Raw genomic sequence first — 19,222 nt, 5'->3', positions numbered from 1 at the left:
CTATTCTCGCTTGTGCTGTCTTGTTTGTATTTTTTTTTTAGGATTAGGATTAAGGTTACCACCTATGATGATGAAGTATTAATTCATCCCTGCTTGTAATCTGTTGGTTAGGTTGGTACATGTCTGCTTCAGTTATTACCAAAGATAATAACAAAGTTACAAGAATCCTGATCCTTACTCTAATTAGACCTTCAAAAACAAAATAAAATGCAGCCTGTAGTTTGCATCAGAGTTTAGTCGTTTCCTGCTGCATACAGTCGGGCACGTCTTGAGGAGAAAACAAACAAATTCCATCTGTACACACACTGGAGCAGAGTCGTAAACAGCCACCAGTGAGCATAAGCCACATACACAAACTCTAAGATGCAGCCTGAGAGTGGGGGCCATCTCTGGTCTGGAGTTTCTGCAGAATTGTAGCGAGGCATGCAGCAGCGATCTTGTTTCCCTGCTCACTCCATCTCCTAACGCTACATGTCAGAGAGTAGAGATGGACCGATCCGATATTACGTATCGGTATCGGTCCGATACTGACCTAAATTACTGGATCGGATATCGGAGAAAAATAAAAAATGTAATCCGATCCATTAAATATCACGAAAGCACCTGGCAAAACTTGCAACACGCCGTAACTCACCTCAGAACGTTAGCAGTCGGAGCAGTATGCATCACGTGATAGAGCAGCTGTGGCATGCCGGACCTGTCGGTGGTCTGGATAGCATGTGGAGCTTCGCTAGCAACCTGGCATTTCATCTCCGACAAAGTTATCCCCGAGAGAAGTAAAACAAGTGTGTAAGTCCATCTCTGAATGTTTGTAAAGCATTCCCACGTTAAGCTTAACAAGCGACTGCCTCTCGCTCTCCGGCTGCTACTTCAATCGTGAAACTGCTTAAATGATCAGCTGATCGGCTTTTCTGTCGCGAGTCCGTGTCTCTTGTTTGTTTTTGGCCCACTTTGCACCAGAAAGAGGAAACCAGCGGCTGAACAACAGCAGAACGTTTAAGCTTGATAAGCTGTTGTTAGAATTTATTTAATATTACTTTCTACACCAGGATCTTTTTCTACGTAGCTGACGGCTGTAACTGTGCAGGGGCGGATCTAGCAAAGTTTAGCCAGGGGGGCCGATAGGGCATGAACAGGGAAAAGGGGGCACAAAGACATACTTTTCTTTCTTATTCTCATTTAAAATGTCGAGCTTTTAATAAATAATTATCTGACACCCAAAGTTTTAATTTGATGTAAAATGAATAGAAGTCAATTACTGTATATAGTAACTATTACGTCTAATATATATACCCTAGTAAGCTATAGTACTTTTTACTTTGGGAAGGTACCATCTGTGCAGTCTGCAATTTTGTTGAAGAAAGATGTTGAATCTATTTAATATTTCTTGAAAAATAATTGATTTCTGTGCATTTTTTTTCACACTGCATCAAATTAAGGTTGATTACGTCGATTAAGCATCATGAGGTGGAGTGTGAGGGGTGGTTCCCTATTTTTTATTTATTTCTTTTTGTTGTTGCTGGGAGTTGGAACCCTATTAGTTAGGTTGCTTAATATTTACGCTAAGTACTCTTTAAAATACCAGAATAGGGAGGATGGTGTAGGTCTAAGTTTATTAGATTGATCAGTATTGCTGAACTATGAAATATTTTTTTTGTATACAGGTATAACAGAATAGCTTTAGTGTAGTTGTTGTTTTAAACTTGAGTATGAACTTGCAGACTTGCAAAATGCAGCAAGATATTTTAAAAAACAGTTTTGTTGATTAAAAAACACTATATCGGATTCATATCGGTATCGGCAGATATCCAAATTTATGATATCGGTATCGGTATCGGACATAAAAAAGTGGTATCGTGCCATCTCTATCAGAGAGGCATGGGAACAAAGGTGTAACAGCAAGTGGAAGTGTCTGTTTCCTATTATTCACTCATAAATACCTCCACCTTCCCTTTCTAGGGCGACACTGTCATGTCTGCACATCCTGGGTTCACACATGAAATGCTGACACTGATGTCTGTGTGAAAAGAACAACAGATGCCCAATCAACACCTTCACCCGGGACCAAATGATCTGATGATGATCCAGCCAGGTGTGGTCACAAAATGTGAAACTGTCACAAAGATGATATTCTTTCCCCTGACAAATGACATCCACAAAACAAAGTAAGACTGAAACTAATACAAACTAAACATTTTTGGGAAAAAGAAAAGGAAACGGTAAAGATGAAAGTTATACTGGGAACTGGCAAAAACTGATGTGAAACAAAAACTTTAAGACTCACATGCGAACCACTGAAAACATATCTTATCATCTGTGTTATGAATGGGCCTCAGAGGAGACTGTACCACTGACCTCCTCACCCTCTGGGCTCGCTCAGTGGGGGAGAAATTTCTCACATGCGTGTTGGGCCGCCGCCTACTAGACCTAAGGAGAAAAAAGTGTCAAGACACAGCGAAAGTAAATGTAGGAGGGGTGGTGCAGTGAAAGAATTAAACAGTTCTTGAAGGGGGAAACAGAGTGACAGGGTCTGCGGACCATATCTTTACTTGGGAGACATTGTTTTGGTTTGGGCAGATGTGGGAGCCTAAAGCAAAGCCACATTCCCAGATTTAGAGACACATCAGACACTCGGGGAGGAGGAGGGATTCACATGCCTGTTTAAACATGCACTCAGTCACATAGAGATATTGTGCATATGCTCCCACAAACTGTCATTGTCTGCCCAATGCCTCATCATTGAGCACATGCATATATGTGTGTGTGAGAGTGTGTTTCACTACAACAAACAAAGCCCGTTCTGTTACATCTTGCCCTCTACAAGTTTATGTGAATTTCACATGCCCTGTGACTTTTCTACTTCACCCGTACAAATAATGTCCTACTATGCTATGTTCTGCATGCGGAGGAACGTGCTCACCAGCGTGCAGAGCTTATCTGCACGAGCCTGCTTATCTCAAGATCGGATATGGTCTCAATCCTCTATTCCAATTTCCACTCGAGTACTAAACTCACTGAGCTCTCAACGGAAACGAATGCAGTTCTTGCCGTGACCAGCTGATAGTTGGCGCTAGAGGAAATGAGGCGTTAGATTTTACTGTGCCATCCTAAAACTACCTAGTCCACTCAACTCGAGTCTACTCTACTTGGTTTTTAGGGTTACGATTAGGTGGCAGTACCTGATACCAGATACCTTTCACTACATGCTCAACCCCGAGCTACGTCGAGCCACAAATGCAACGCCATCAGACTGCATGCCACTGATTGGCCAGGGAGTCATGACACTGGATGAATCATGAGAGTGAGTTCTTAACAAGAATCAAACCAATGAAGGAAATGGCTGACCACAAACCAACAGTGTGGTCTCTGGCTCTCGTCTTTTACCTAGAGTCTGACACAGATCTATACACCTATATCTATAGCAGTTATACCTTCGCCTCCATTCCCAAAAAGTTGATTCTGATCATCTCGACGTTGCGTTTTAAAACTCTATGTCCAGATGAAGGGCATAAACTTTTTAGGATTTCCTTACCTGGATGATTGAGTACGTATCAAAACATCGCCTCCATTATTGTGCTGTGTTTGTACTACATACAAAAGACGTCACGGGACTTTCGGGGCGCCTTGCTATAACGATCCCACCCACAGCGAGGTGGTGCTCAACTGAAATGGAAAACGACTGAAACTGAATAGAGTAGAGCAAAGTCAAGCCCACTAGGGGCTAGTGGAAAAGAGTCATAAATGTTCCAGTTAGTACAGGTTGTCCCACCTAATCCTCCTGGTTAAGACTGTGTGTGTCATGTTGGGAATTACCTACTGATAGACTTCGTTATAGATGTTATAATTTATCTGGCGTTTCCCACCTGAACTGACTTGTTCCGACCTTACCCAATTCCAAATTGACCAAATTCTAGTTAGTTTAAATTGGGTTGTCTCAACATGTTCAATACCTAAATACCAGCAGAGTTTGGGTTGGGTTTCTAGGTCAGCATCATTTTGGATAAATTCTCTTATTCTCTGGTCTATTCAGGTTGGGTCTTGCGGTGCTTGGGATCTATAAATCTACTTACAGTGGATTTGTGTTTTTTCAGAGACTGTTTTGGTCCTGTGAAGATCTCCACCTCAAAGTCCATAATAAAATCCATAATGCCTACAAAATTGGTGGATTTCTTCAAAACAGTTGATCCACTAGAGCAGCGGTCCCCAACCCCCGGGCCTCGGACCGGTACCGGTCCGTGAGTCGTTTGGTACCGGGCCACGAGAGTTGAGGCTCAGGTGTGAAATGTCTGGTTTTCAGGGTTTTTAATCGGTTTTCAGCGTTATTTTGTTATCGTTTTTATCGTTTACTCGGTTTTCCTTGGTCTTTTCACGTGTGTTATGAATAAAGTTTCTTTTTTTCGGTACCGGTACTAGTTTTATTTTGTTGTATTTATCCGCGACACCTTAAAGGCCGGTCCAGGAAAATATTGTCGGGCATAAACCGGTCCGTGGCGCAAAAAAGGTTGGGGACCGCTGCACTAGAGCACAGGTGTCAAACTCCAGGCCTCAAGGGCCAATGTCCTGCAGGTTTTAGATGTGTCCTTGATCCAACACAGCTGATTCAAATGGCTAAATGACCTCCTCAACATGTCTTGAAGTTCTCCAGAGGCCTGGTAATAAACTAATCATTTGATTCATGTGTGTTGACTCAGGGTGAGATCTAAAACCTGCAGGACACCAGCCCTCAAGGCCCGGAGTTTGACACCCCTGCACTAGAAAGTAGGAGTGAAAGAAGGAGCTGACTATCATTGCATCAACACATTTTCCAACTCTCAGCTGTGACCATAAACTTTGGATGCAAAATAATAAGCTTTAGGTAACAGAAACATTGCCTCTGAGTCTCAGCACTGACCTGAAGGGTAGACATCATGTTTATTATTACACTGTTGAACAGAGGGAAAAACATCCCCTTGCAGCACCTTTTAGAAACTAACAAGCTGACAACCACCCCCACATCTTCTAGTGATTACAATCTCATAGTAAGGAAGGAAGTTAGATTTATGTTATTATTTTAGCAGTATAATCTCATCACACAGAAACTAGACAGTTGTAGCTTACAAAAAGGGACTCCACCCTTTAGGTTTAGTACAGTTAACTAAGTTTCTAGAGGTATGGTTATACCTATTAGCAACATTTGCCTGGAGATGGAGCTGTACAGCAGCAACAGATTTTAAAGGTCCCAGGAGTTCCCATGGGAGTCCACCTTCTTTCCTGACATGACCATATGATTTACATGCCTAAACAAGTCTATAATCCCAGCAACAAAAACACTCGATACATAAACTATTACCAACACCATCCATCTTCCATGTAGCTCAGACAATGCGTGCTTGCAAATACTCTTCACAGCACAACCCTCAGCCGAGCTCAGTCCAAAGAAGCTTTACACACATGAGTGAGAGTCAGATTTAAACAACAGTTTAATATGTTCATTCATTTTGAGTTTTCCCAGCACACAGATTTACGCACTATTACGGAGTAATGTGTCAACACATTTTGGCTGAATTAGGCCTAAGTGAAAGTAACTATGATTGCACTTTAACTAAGCTAATGTGTCTCATGCTACAATTTGAAATAGCTGCACGTGAGTTCAGCAGAACAATAGAAATGAAAGCATTCTACCTTGCTAGGTCTGTTCCAATGCACCGAGTTATTATTTCTGCAAGGAGATATATAAAAACAACACAGCTCATCTTCAGTGTCAAAACAAACAACAGATTGTGATTGATAAGGTGTGATTGTGAAGGTGGGTGCTTCACAGTTATCCAGCTGATATTTCCACACAAACTGCTTTCCGTGACAACAAGTGACTACGTATATTTCAGAATGACATCAGCGCAGGAGCGGTGGTGTTACTTTTCCAGCACGCAGGGGAAACACCTGGCTGTGCGCTGAAGACTCGCCAGCAGTCGTCTGACCCCCGGCATTCCACACCACGGATTATGCCAGCCTAAATCACCGTCCTAAAACCTCTACTAGAAGCCCCCTAAATAGCTCTCAGCGCTCCGGTTTCACAATAAACACAGCTGACTCTCTGCTGGGACAAGCATTAAGTAGACAAAGTGGTTCTCCACCATTTTCAGCTTGTTCCAAATTGCTTACAGTAGTTCCCCTGGCTACATGAAGACTTAATAATAAAGCATTTAAGCTGGAGGAAAAACAATATATACTGATATTAAAATATAGGAAAATTAGAATTACATCATTTTCCATGGAAGAAAACTCGCACTTAACCATAAGTTACTGGGAAACCTACACTAAAAATATTTTATCTATATGAAGGAATTGAGGGGGTGGGGAGTCTCCCTCCAGATGGCCCCAGGCAGCCCCCAGCTGCAAGGCTTTGGTTACATGTTAAGTGCCCTTGTTAATAGTGTAACACTTCATGGGGAGCCCTGATTTGTTATGGAAATGTCATATATAGCCCCAGAGTAACGAGAGCATATAAGTACCCTCTGCCCAGTTGTTAAGGGCTATAACCCACTGTGTCAACAATTCAGTGAATTATTAAACCCATTTTAGAAGGGTCACCCAGCATGGCCTGGATTCTGTCTGTTTATGCTGAAGCTAGGACTGCAACTACAAATTATTCTATTATCAGTTAACCTGCCATCTTATTTGCATAAACAAATTCAACCGGTGTGTGAATTGGCAAAAAAAAAGCCTGTCAGTTCATCATGACCCAATTATTAAGTAAATTCATATGTGAATATGGTGTCAGGAGAGAATGTAGCAGGTGAGAATGAATGCTAGCCTATAGGATGACTTTGGAAATTAAGAAGAGGAAGCAAGTGAAAGCAGAGGTGAGGATTAAAAGGTGGAAGTTGAAGACTGTTGCGCAGAGTTCAGGAGACAGACTCTGGATGCCAGGGAAGAGAAAGGACAGACGGAATAGTGAGGAACACCGCCAAGGTGGTTTTTGGTGTATCCTTTGGAGAGAGGAACGTGGACAAAGTGACACAAGGGGAAGTACAGGAAAGCATTCAAAAGAAGAGGTTAACAAAGTAGGAAAGTCAGAGAGATGAAGAAGTAGACAGGAGTGCTGGGAGGCTAGGCGTACTGCAAAGGCAGAAAAGGCTTTTACTGAAGTGTGTGTGAGGCCGGACCGAATGGAAGGGGAAAAGAACTTGCACTGACTGGCTAGGCAGGGAGATCAAGCTGGAAAGGATGTGCAGCGGGTTGGGGTGATTAAGAATAGAGATGGAAATGTGCTAACGAATGAAAGGAACTTCTAAAAAGACGGAAGGATGGTATTCATTTGCTGACAAAAGTCCTCACATCTAAACTCTATGCAGTGATGTCATTCACGAACCATGCACGAACTCCTAATAGAAAAAAGTCAATCACTTCTTTAACGACCTGCTCTTTCATTTCCTCTTTAATAGTTGGACATTAAGGAGCCAAACAGTGATGTAATGTGTCATACCACTGTTTTTAGTCACAGCGTCTTTGGGAACAGCAATTTTATAATTTCTTATCAAATAAAAACTTGATTTTGCAAGATAACTGTGGGAGGATGTCATCTTAAAAAAACATGACAGCGTGACTTTGTTTCTCATATTTGGCCAAATAATTGCAGGTAACTATGTGGGAAACACTTTTAGGAGCAGTTGGACACATTTGAACTCATTTTAATTCAATTTTATATGTATTTTATATGTAATACAGCCATTACATTAAAAAGGTAACAGGTACCTCCAACCCTTTGCCAAGTGGCTCCTTTATAGCGGTTAAGTCCTGATTTTATTATTATGACATCACCTGGCAGCTATAGTATTGTGCAAAAGTCTTGAGTCACACACCAGTGATTTATATTTTGCTTCCAAGCAGCCAGACTTTCTTGTAATTTTTTATAGTGATCTTGAACAATCGTTCCCCAGGCTTTCTCAAGATCTCCTCTTTGCACACTGGCTATTGCCTGACCATTTTTCTGTTGTCTTTGTTAAGCCACTTACACTGACCTATGAATATGTCAAGCATAGAAACACCGAGGTCAATGAATGAACCACATAACATAACCAATTTAAAATGGTCTCTTTAAACACTTTGTTACTCGCTGCCTGTTGCAATGACATGATTTGTTCCCATTTCTTTGGTTGAATCTACAAAAGCCTCCAAAACTAATACAGTCTGATGGCCATAAACCAGTATTTTTGCACCAACAAGGTGATTTCTCCTTTCCTACAAAACCCTGGTCACCATGATGTGCGTTGTATCCCATCTTCACAAAACAGATGTTAGGGAAATCTGCTTTTGTTTTATATGTCAATAGGGCCATATATCAGAATATTGGCTTTTTGAAGTATTTGTATCATTCTTAAAAATCCTGTATCAGTTGGGTTCTAATTGTTATCAACATTCCCGAAGAGCAAAGCTTGTAAGCTTACTTATAACATGTATCATTTTCTTACTGCTTGTCTCTGACTCAGTCGGACTACGTTATAGTTATGTCGCAACATCCTTGCAATAACGTTGGGGAGTACAATGTTACAATAACTAATGATATGTTCACAAGAAGTCTAGAAAAGGTCCATGCTGTAGTAACCATTGTAATTAAATTTAAAATTAGACCGTAAGTTGTACGGTGACAAAGAATAGATGAAAATAAATCCTGAAAACACAGCGTAAGATAAACACAAGCAAATATTAAATGTGTTTTACTGCTAAGAGTTCAGCTTTTGGTCTTTAACAGGCAGTTGTTTTGAATATTAGCCCAACTTTAAAGCAGCAACAAGTGTTGGTCTGTTAAAAACAGCAGAACTACAATGTGAATGATTCATTATGCTCAGAAGAATGACGCTGTTTGTAGAACAAAGCGACAATGCTGAAGATGACAACAGAGCCAGGTCACAGCTGCATTGTTAAATGTGCCAGCTATACAAAGGGATTAATGCATGTCCTGTATTTATGATCACTTATGATTCTGAAGGTTAGGGAGCGGAGTTACTCTGCGCCAGAGAACAGATTTTTTTTTGACAGAGGTTTGAATACGTAAACTAAATGAGGAAAATACAGAAGTGGCTTTTTTTTCACTATTAGTCATTTCATTGTGCAATCTTACAGCCTTCAAAACATGTCTGATCAACCTACAGCCCAGATGACACACTGACTGTGAAATCTCAAGTTTCAATATGTGTACTTTAGCTTACATGAAGTGGGAGGTCAACCTTCATTCCAGATTATAATGCTATAATCCTGGTAGTAGAGTCTGTGTTGACAGAGGTATACTTTAACCTAATATTGCATTAAGCTCATTAGGACAGGATTAACATTACAGGGGTGGAAAGAGGTGGTGGGGGATTAAATCTTTTCTTTAATCACTGATATCTTAACTGCTTTTCTGCCCTGAATTTTAAACTCTGAGGAAATATGGGAAACAATTTAAATCTTATCTGAGAGTAATTACCTTTTTAACATTTCTTTCATACAAGATAAACCCAGCAATGATGTCTGTGCATGCATGGGTGCATTGCAAACTGTTACTTCCAATAACTAATTGGGCAACTTTTAATGACACCAGTTTCACAACATGCAAACGGCACCGGCTGAGTTAATGAGGCGTAGCTGTAAATTCAGAGCTGAAAAATGAAGCAAATGTAGGAGTAAAAAAAACAAAAAAAAACAAAACTGCAGTTAATCTAATGGCCATCTAAACATCTAAAAGAAAGCCAATGATCACAGACTCCTATGTTAAAATGACAATCTTTACAACATTGAAAGGAATGTTTAGTGCAAAACCTATCTTGGTTTATATGTTTACGATCACCTTAAGTGTATATGGCAGTTTAAAAAAAAAAAAAGAAAAAAAAAAAAGAATATATATATATATATATCCATCCATCCACTTATCCTTTTCAGGGTCGCGGGGGGCGCTGGGGCCTATCCCAGCTGTCATAGGGCGAAAGGCGGGGTACACCCTGGACAGGTCGCCAGTCTGTCGCATATTATATTATTTTATTTTTAACTTTAAAATTCAAAAGGGATATATATATATATATCCCTTTTGAATTTTAAAGTTAAAATGTATTTTATAGGGTTGTGGCCACTTCGACTTCTGTTTTTACCTCACTCTTGGAACTGGTACTTTTGCTAACTTTTAGGTTAATCCCACTATAACTATCCCCCTGCAATCATAGTTGGACAAGTAAATTAATTTGGGGAGTACCTGCACTTTTTGTTGATGCTGGAAAAAATGCCATTGATGCTAGTTTTAGTTCATATTGTCAACTAACTGTTAGTTCACTCAAAGTTAACTGTTTCTACCCATTTTCTGCTAATCACAGGGGGCTAGAGCTCATCCTAGCTGATATACGGAAAGAGGGAGAGTACACTCTGGACAGGCTGCCAATCTGTTGCAGAACTAAGATATATTACATACAACTATTCATATTCTCATTCATATTCACACCTATGGTCGGCTTTAGAATCACTACTTAACATAACCCAGTGTACGTCACTGGCCTGTTGGGGAAAACAGACTGACTCATGCTGTTAGAGAACAGGGGGAAAAACACCTTACCAGCTCAATACTGAACCAGCAAAGCTAACTGATGAGTGACTTTCCTCACTTTACTCCTGTGTCATTTCTCTGATGTGTAAGGTTATTTTTAGAAGATTCCACTCCGGTGCAGACAGGAACTGTGGGTAAGTGGTTACTTCTGGCGGTTGTACCCACAACATTGAATATATCAAACATGATCTGCAGACCGCAGAGTTCTGTGGGTTCACAATAAACTGGGGAGAAATTTTATTTGTGTGATGAGTCACACCTTGTTTCAGATAAGCAAGCTATTGTTTCCAAATGCACCCGTGTTTAAGGGGTGAGCTCTTTCCTCACATTGCATCAGAGATTTACAAAAAGTGCCAGTGCACCCAGCAGGGGAAGACTGGCCGGTTCTACAAAATTATATATTCTGCCATCTTTTTAGTATTCTTACCATGAGGACTGCACCTAATCAGAGTTTTTAAGACCATTTCAAAGGTGATTTCTGGCCTATAACGTATCGTAGTGCATTCAGTCTAACTCTGATGCAACTATATTTCATCCTTCATCCACAGAATAACAGCAACAATGAAGATTATACCAGTAAGAAACAAGCAAATGTTTGTTTATTGTGCGACTGACATGTAGAATTTGCACTATGCTTAAAAGGACTGCTGTGTTATCATGATGAAACAAAAGGTTTGAAGCCAGACAAAGATGACTACAAAGTCATGCAAAATAATCCTAAAAATACAAGACACAATAACTACAGGATGGGACAAAATCAGCAAAAAGACACAAAGAGACACAAAACAACCAAAAAACAAAAAAAGGGATAAAATAAGTCCAGAGAAACAATGATCAGAAAAACCAGAAAAATATTACTTCAAAGACAACAAAAAACACCTAAAGATACAAAAACACATAAAATCAAAATGAGATGAAATGTCGTCAATGTCAAAGACACAAAAAGGAATCACACATCCTTGTGGAATGCAGCCTTCTACTACACACCTGTGAAGTCTTGTAATTACATCTCAAACAAAGCTGACACAATCTGCCCGTGGACCGGCAGACAGTCAGACAAACAGACACCTGCCAGAGCACACAAAACTATGTTTGTGGTACTTCTTTCCAGGACCACATTTTTCCTAGATGACACACATGTATGTACACACATGCACATGCCGCGGTGAATCATTTCGAGTTATTTCAGTATTCAAACTTCTTACAGTAATCTGGGCTCTGGTGCTGATCAGTCTGCGAGGGAGCTTTAGCTACCTCTGTCCATGCATCAGTCAAAGCAGCAATGTCCCTACATTTAGGTCTTACCAGTGCACATGTGGATATTTTAGATTTAAAAACAAACTACCCATCATGCACTGACTATGATGAGGGAAACTGTCCATAGAGATCTTTTTAAAAAGCTATTTTTGCTGCTCCCTTGCTATGAGGGGTCAACACAGCGGCTAGCGACGCATGTTTGATTGACCAGTTTTACATCGGATCCCCTCCCTGACACGACCCCAAAGGGGGTTTGTGTTAGCAGTGTAACATGGGAGTGTGTGGGGCTGTAGTTCTGACTTCTGCCTGGCCTTTACTCATTATAAAAGGCAACTTTTCACACCTTTCAGTGTCATGATTCATTAAAGTTATTTGGAGCCATATCATACTGAAACTCATGATTAAAACACTAACATGTGAACATCACCCTATTATTAGGCAGAAAGACCCTTCTGCCATTTCATTTCCAACATGTTGCACCTTTAGAGCTCACTGTGGTTTGCTTGATGAAACTCTTCAACCTGCACCACCCGACTGCCCCACCCATCAGCTCTGTCCCTAAACTGGTCTGGGACCAGATAAGAGATGCTGTGCTTGAACGGTCTTTTGTTTTACCCCTGCAAATGGCCCTTTTTTCATCAGCACCATTCAGCTGTCACTAATCAAGTTTCTGCATATGCTATCTAGATAAGATAAAAATGCCATCGCTGAGAATGCTGGGCTTAGTGCCCAACAGGATTGTAACCAACTCTCAAAACACAGGGTGGTGTCAAAAACCGACTACTCCTCTCAGAGCCATACATGCCGATGTTAAGGTATGAGATCTAGTGAGACTTGTAGCAGCAGTGTGGCTAAACCCACAGAGGGGATAGATAGGGCGAGGACTGAAAGGTTTTGACCATGAAGAGCAGTCAGGCGCACAGAGAGGAGACCTGAGCGCTTCATTGGAATGCGTATGGAATGAGGAAGTGCGCAGCCGCTCAGCCAGGCGGAGAGGTGACTGCTGGGAAGGTCTGAGTTAATCTGATAAGCACAGCACGGGAAAACTATTTGTTAGAGCATCATTCAATGCTGTCTTTATCTTCAAGTTTGCATCTGTTGTTCAAACCAAGCTGTTACTCTGTGTGTGTCAAGAGTCACACAGGCATTAAAAATACACTTTTCTGCTTGTTCTCATCAAAATTAAAGCCAAATAAGTTCAATTTACTCAAGCACATTTTCATCTAATGCAGTCCAATGCAGTAAAAAGTCAAAACAATCGATTCTGCAGCCTTACCTCCAGGACCTGGACGTAACTGGAGGGGAACCATCCCCTGGCTCCATCCTTCTCTCCCTCCCACCAGCCTCCAGGCAGAGCCTGGACCACCTTAATAATCTCCCCTGCCTCGAAGCTCAGTCCCTGCTGGTGCTGCTCCCCGCTGAAGGGGTACAAACTTTTGCAGTGCGATCCCGACATGACCACTGCTCACTCAAGAAGCCACACGACGATGATGATGATGATGATCTCCACCACCCTCAGAGGAAAGAGCAAACTTTTTAATGGAACTGGAGTTTGGTTTTTAGGGCTGTAGAGAGGCGGAGTGAAACTGTGGAGAACTTGGAGAACAGGTTGTTTTCCTCCCACTGTTGGTACCGCCGCTACCGCTGCTGCTGTCAGGACGCCCCTCAGCGCTCTGCTCCGCCAGTGTGCCTGCCAGCCTGCATGCTGTCTCAGAAACTCGTTACAAGGATGTCAAGTAGGAAGAACGAGGCAGAGGAAAGCGGAAGTTGGCTAAGTTTCCCTTTAAAATAAAAGCACAAACCTCACCACGGGTTTTTTTTTCTGTAATTGAGCAACGTGTGTTATACATATATTAGTTATATGCCATGCAGGTAAATAAACACACGAATGAGACAAACCGAGAAAATAAGGGACACTGCACAAGAAAACAACATTCAGTTTTTGGTTTTTTTGAAACGATGAAATTAAGAGTTTGTTCATCATTAATTTAGTTCAAAGCATTAAAAGTGAAACAATTATTTTTTTTATGTTTGGACGGATTTATTCTCATTGTTAAACGTCTTGATGTATGCTCAATCATCCAGGTGAGTAAATCTTGACTGTTTATAAGACTGGGGAGACCTGCAGTCAGCTGAGACTGAAGAAGTCACTTGGATGAGCGACGAAACGTTTCTTCCACTGAAGACGGTATGTCCAGATGAACAGAATAAACTTTTGGGGACTCATTGTGAAACAAGCCTCCCCACCTACCTTTAAGCCAGCTGGGTGGGGGGTTTTGTGCTCACACCCATAGTCCGTCCCTAGAGATGACTAGATTCAGGACATCCCCTTTCTATAATATCACAAAGACAAAAAATGACTGAAACAAAGCAATCTGAAACCTGAGCTTTTGACTCACATGAGTAGCTGACGTCATTCTGTGCATGTTTTCAGATGTTTTGTTGGGTATCTGTTTTCGCCACAGAAACCTGGTGTATGTGCACGTGGGCACTTTTATGTTTTACTTTGACAAGCTTAACCGGAAAGCTTTTATCATAGCGTACTTGACAGAAGAAAGGGCTGTATCTCCACTTTTACTCAATTTCATTAAAATGAGGAAGATGAGTCATAGTTTTTCTACTGCTTTAACTTTTTGGGTTAGTTTTTGTGAATTTATTTATTTCTACATAAATAAATAAACAATGCGACTGTTTATCTTTTCATCAATCTGTGTTATCTACCTTTCAGTGAGTTTATTAGGTTTGCACTGAGGAGTTTTGCAATTCTGTTGCTGCATTTGGGAAGTTGGTTGGCACCACAATAATCATTGCGATCAGTAGAATACTACTGGAGGTGAAAGCATGTCTAGTAAAACAGCGGAGGCTAGTTGTCTAGTTACCTAAACTGTTTATTTTCACTTGAAGTGAAGCAGCTGTACTAGGAACCAATGCTGCCCTCAATATGAACATGATCACATGAGCTTAGACTTCCTTCCTTTACCCTATTCCAGTGTGTCATGGCATATCATTGATTATTCAGGCAACACAATCAGATCAGCATGAGGCACAGTAAGCAGAGACCATATTTCACAAAAAAAGAAAGCTGATCACTCACAAATCAGAAGACAAAAAATTAGATATTAAACAACACAAGTACATGTTAACTCAAGGCTGTGTGACATAATGTAATTAGAGGATTAGTACAGCAGTTTATTACTATCCTCGTATGGCCACACTTTCACTACACTGCTGTTCAAAATACAAAAATAAGCTAAACAATAAACAACTAAACAAAAAAAAATCAATAAAGAGTTACTTTGAATAAAGCTCTTCGGTTGCTTCTTCTCTTTCATCCTTTTCAAACTGTAGATGACAAGCTAACAGATTTCAATGATTTAAATTAGTGGCGTGTTCTTTTAAAGTAAACAATCATCGAAGAGTCTTGAGCAATAATGCAGCCACAAATAAAAGGCTCTCTGCTACAGACTACTGGTTATCAAGCAGAAGTGCGAGTTTGTGGAGCACAACATGAAACTTTAATTGCTTCACAAAAATGCTGCAAAAACAACTGTTTAAATTAAGCCCACAATCATTTCATGTGACAACAAGACTTGACACTGTTGTTGGGTTTTTGGGGGGGGTTTTCTTGTTTTGTTTTTGTTTATTTTTGGAACTGGTCCCATTTAGACTTTTATTTGGTTTCATGTCAAGTTCCAGAATCATGCGATCTGCTGCATATTCCACACACATACACAAATACACACACATCAAGACACGCAAGATCACATACTCTTTCTTACTGCAGCTCTGATATAACCTGAAAGTACACGTCCTTCACTCAGACTGCTGTAACTTTGTCTTTGTATCAGGTGTGTAAAGTCTTTGTCATTAACCTCTCTTTAAACATTTTTTCTCATCAGAAAACACACCTGTTATTATTTGGAGAGTGCTTATTTGGGAGAATTTAGACAACAGATGGAGCTGATGGAGTGCTGCGTACCCAGAGTCAATAAACCAAGATCTTTTGAGCATGATTTTTTTTTAATGCGTTTGGAATAACACTGTCAGTCTCTCTTGAAGTGAAGGAGGATATCTAACCTACAACTAGCCCCTGTGAGCAATTTATAGCTGTTCTGTAATGCATCAGTACATTAACAATTCATTAAAGCAGTAGCGGTAGCTTAGAGAGAAGACATATACAAAGGATTTAATGTTGATAGAATGGCACCATCTCACCTAACCTTATTGTGCATTCGCATAGTGCTTGACAGATATTTGAGAATTGCAGAAATGTAAAGTCTTCCTTCTGAGACGGTGTACTGCCTGTTGCACAGGCCTGGACCTCTGCACAGCAACTCTGTCTCACTCAGATGGAGACTCAGAAGAGCTCCAGGAGGAATTTCAAGAAGAGAAATGTCTCACAAAGCCGTTCAGAAGAGAGGTAACGATCTAATGTGGTGTTTCATGAGTAAAGAATTTAATGTAGAATTGGTTTGGTTGCAGTCTGGGTTATTGCCTATTGATATGGCTCCACAGACTGAATATAAAAGACTAGCTCTGAACAATGAAGCCCATGTGGGACTTAACACTGGATTGCTTTTAACGGTTTATAAAAGAAGTCCAGTTGGTCTATGGGACAACGTCCAAATGCTCCTTTGATTTGTGACCTCGATAAACACTTTTATAGTGGGCTTATAGTCTCAGTCGCTAATCTCAATAAATATATCATGTGGTTGGCACATACATGCAGTGGTTTAGGTAAACTTTTAAAGCAAGCTGATCTCTAACCAGAAAACAATGGCTGATGTCACCATGACCGTGTTTTTAATGCACAAGCTTTGTTTGAAAAAAAGCCTCAGGCAGTTTCCGCTTTTTTGTCCTAAAAGAGGAAAACGCTCTCTGCCTTGAATCTCTACATGAGAGCTGGAGAGTGTGGAGTTGGCCTGACTCGTAGATACAAAGCAGCTACATTAATAGAAAATACACAAGGTTGAAATGAACCAGTAATTATCCTTAACACAGTCCTTCACACTTCTCCTCTACCTGCTACATAAAGGTCGCTGTGGAGGGTCTTCAAATGTGTCCCTCAGTCCTCCAATCTAAAGCAGAGCAGGTAATGTGTTAGTCCCTGTAGGACAATTACTCCTCTCCATTTCACCCATTGGGCAGCCACCAGTGCAGCGCCTGGGGAGCAGTGTGTAGGGATGGTACCTTGCTCAGGAGTACCACAGGATAGGCTCTCAGTGGATTCGAACCCCCAACCTTCCAATCAGGGGGCAACCACTCTACCTACTGAGCTATCCCTGCCCTAAGGTTTGATGGACCTTCCTCACACACCTGTCCAACAAGCTGCTCAGCTCTTTTACAAGCTCTCACACAAGCAAGCGTTCCAAACGGATGCTTTTCATCAAGTTGCAGCTGACCACCACAGCTTGGTGGTAAATACTCTTCTTGAGTTCCTCTTTCTGGATGACTCACTTGTGGAAGTCACACCCTCACATCCTCAGGCCACAAAGAAGAGCTCCAGTTTGACTGTGGTTCTAAAAAGCAGGGCCTAAAAAGCTGCTGCTCACATCTGTAAACTGCTGGCTGACGCAGCAATTGCTTGCTTCTCCCTGGTTGCATCTTTCACATGGGCTTACTTCAACCGGGGCTGCACATTGGTGGCCTGGAACATGGTGAAAGACATTTACAAAAAATTTCTTAACCACTCAAAATCCTTCCACCTCATGGACTTTGATGAAAACCTCACAACGGCTAGAGATGGCATCATCTCTGCACTCCATGACATGGAAAACAGAGCAAAGCAGGCTGAATCCAGCTGGACTCTCAATCAGCTTCCTACTCAGAGTGAAGTTATGTTAATTCCAGCTGTCTGAAAATGACATGTATTAGCATTTTTTCTTTTCCTAATGTTAATTTCAATTATATATTTAACTTTCTCAGATGGCAGAGTCATGCTCTGTGGAGACTGAAGAGTGGAATGGTTATATATATATATATATATATATATATAAAAAAAACACCCAGCACGCCCCTGCGGGCAGTTTATCCTTCAAGCTCGGGTCCTCTACCAGAGGCCTGGGAGCTTGAGGGTCCTGCGCAGTATCTTAGCTGTTCCCAGGACTGCGCTCTTCTGGACAGAGATCTCCGATGTTTTTCCCGGGATCTGCTGGAGCCACTCGCCTAGCTTGGGAGTCACCGCACCTAGTGCTCCGATTACCACGGGGACCACCGTTACCTTCACCCTCCACATCCTCTCGAGCTCTTCTCTGAGCCCTTGGTATTTCTCCAGCTTCTCGTGTTCCTTCTTCCTGATATTGCTGTCATTCGGAACCGCTACATCGATCACTACGGCCGTCTTCTTCTGTTTGTCTACCACCACTATGTCCAGTTGGTTAGCCACCACCATTTTGTCCGTCTGTATCTGGAAGTCCCACAGGATCTTAGCTCGGTCATTCTCCACCACCCTTGGGGGCATCTCCCATTTTGACCTCGGGACTTCTAGGTTATACTCGGCACAGATGTTCCTGTACACTATGCCGGCCACTTGGTTATGGCGTTCCATGTATGCCTTGCCTGCTAGCATCTTGCACCCTGCTGTTATGTGCTGGATTGTCTCTGGGGCATCTTTACACAGCCTGCACCTGGGGTCTTGCCTGGTGTGATAGACCCCAGCCTCTATGGATCTTGTGCTCAGAGCTTGTTCTTGTGCTACCATGATTAGTGCCTCTGTGCTGTCTTTCAGTCCAGCTTTGTCCAGCCACTGGTAGGATTTCTGGATATCAGCCACCTCCTCTATCTGCCGGTGGTACATACCGTGCAGGGGCCTGTCCTTCCATGATGGTTCCTCATCTCCCTCCTCTTTCTTGGGTTTCTGCTGCCTGAGGTATTCACTGAGCACTCGGTCAGTTGGGGCCATCTTCCCAATGTACTCTTGGATGTTCGTTGTCTCATCCTGGACTGTGGTGCTGACACTCACCAGTCCCCGGCCCCCTTCCTTCCGCTTAGTGTACAGCCTCAGGGTGCTGGACTTGGGGTGAAACCCTCCATGCATGGTAAGGAGCTTTCTTGTCTTTATGTCAGTGGCTTCTATCTCCTCCTTTGGCCAGCCTATTACCCCAGCAGGGTACCTGATCACGGGCAGGGCGTACGTGTTGATGGCCCGGATCTTGTTCTTACCATTCAGCTGACTCCTCAGAACTTGCCTGACCCTCTGCAGGTACTTGGTGTTTGCAGCTTTTCTAGCGGTCTCTTCATGGTTCCCATTCGCCTGCGGGATCCCCAGGTACTTGTAACTGTCCTCTATGTCTGCAATATATATATATATATATATATATATATATATATATATATATATATATATATATATATATATATATATATATATATCAATCAAAACTTCACCTCATACACTCAACTCATGTTCTTTTTCTA

General features: G+C 41.6%; 1 protein-coding gene and 1 pseudogene across 1 annotated transcript in view; one reads left to right on the top strand and one right to left on the bottom strand.

The window, feature by feature from the left end:
- The window catches only part of gas7b (growth arrest-specific 7b), a 61,932-nt gene extending 48,427 nt beyond the window's left edge, over positions 1-13,505 (bottom strand). Inside the window, exon 1 of the mRNA XM_085283698.1 lies at positions 13,083-13,505. Within this exon, the coding sequence (XP_085139824.1) occupies positions 13,083-13,262 (180 nt within the window). The 5' untranslated portion in view covers positions 13,263-13,505. The remainder of the gene's footprint in view (positions 1-13,082) is intronic.
- A 167-nt stretch (positions 13,506-13,672) lies between these two features.
- LOC146567966 (uncharacterized) lies at positions 13,673-17,664 on the top strand (annotated as a pseudogene).
- Positions 17,665-19,222: the final 1,558 nt, after the last annotated feature.

This window comes from Mchenga conophoros, linkage group LG8 (assembly GCF_057382185.1).
Source record: "Mchenga conophoros isolate Kocher_MC1m ecotype Shallow Benthic linkage group LG8, M_conophoros_male_GT1.1, whole genome shotgun sequence".
Classification (NCBI taxonomy): domain Eukaryota; kingdom Metazoa; phylum Chordata; class Actinopteri; order Cichliformes; family Cichlidae; genus Mchenga; species Mchenga conophoros.
The sequence above is the reverse complement of the archived record's forward strand: the minus strand, read 5'-3'. Positions and strand labels throughout refer to the sequence as shown.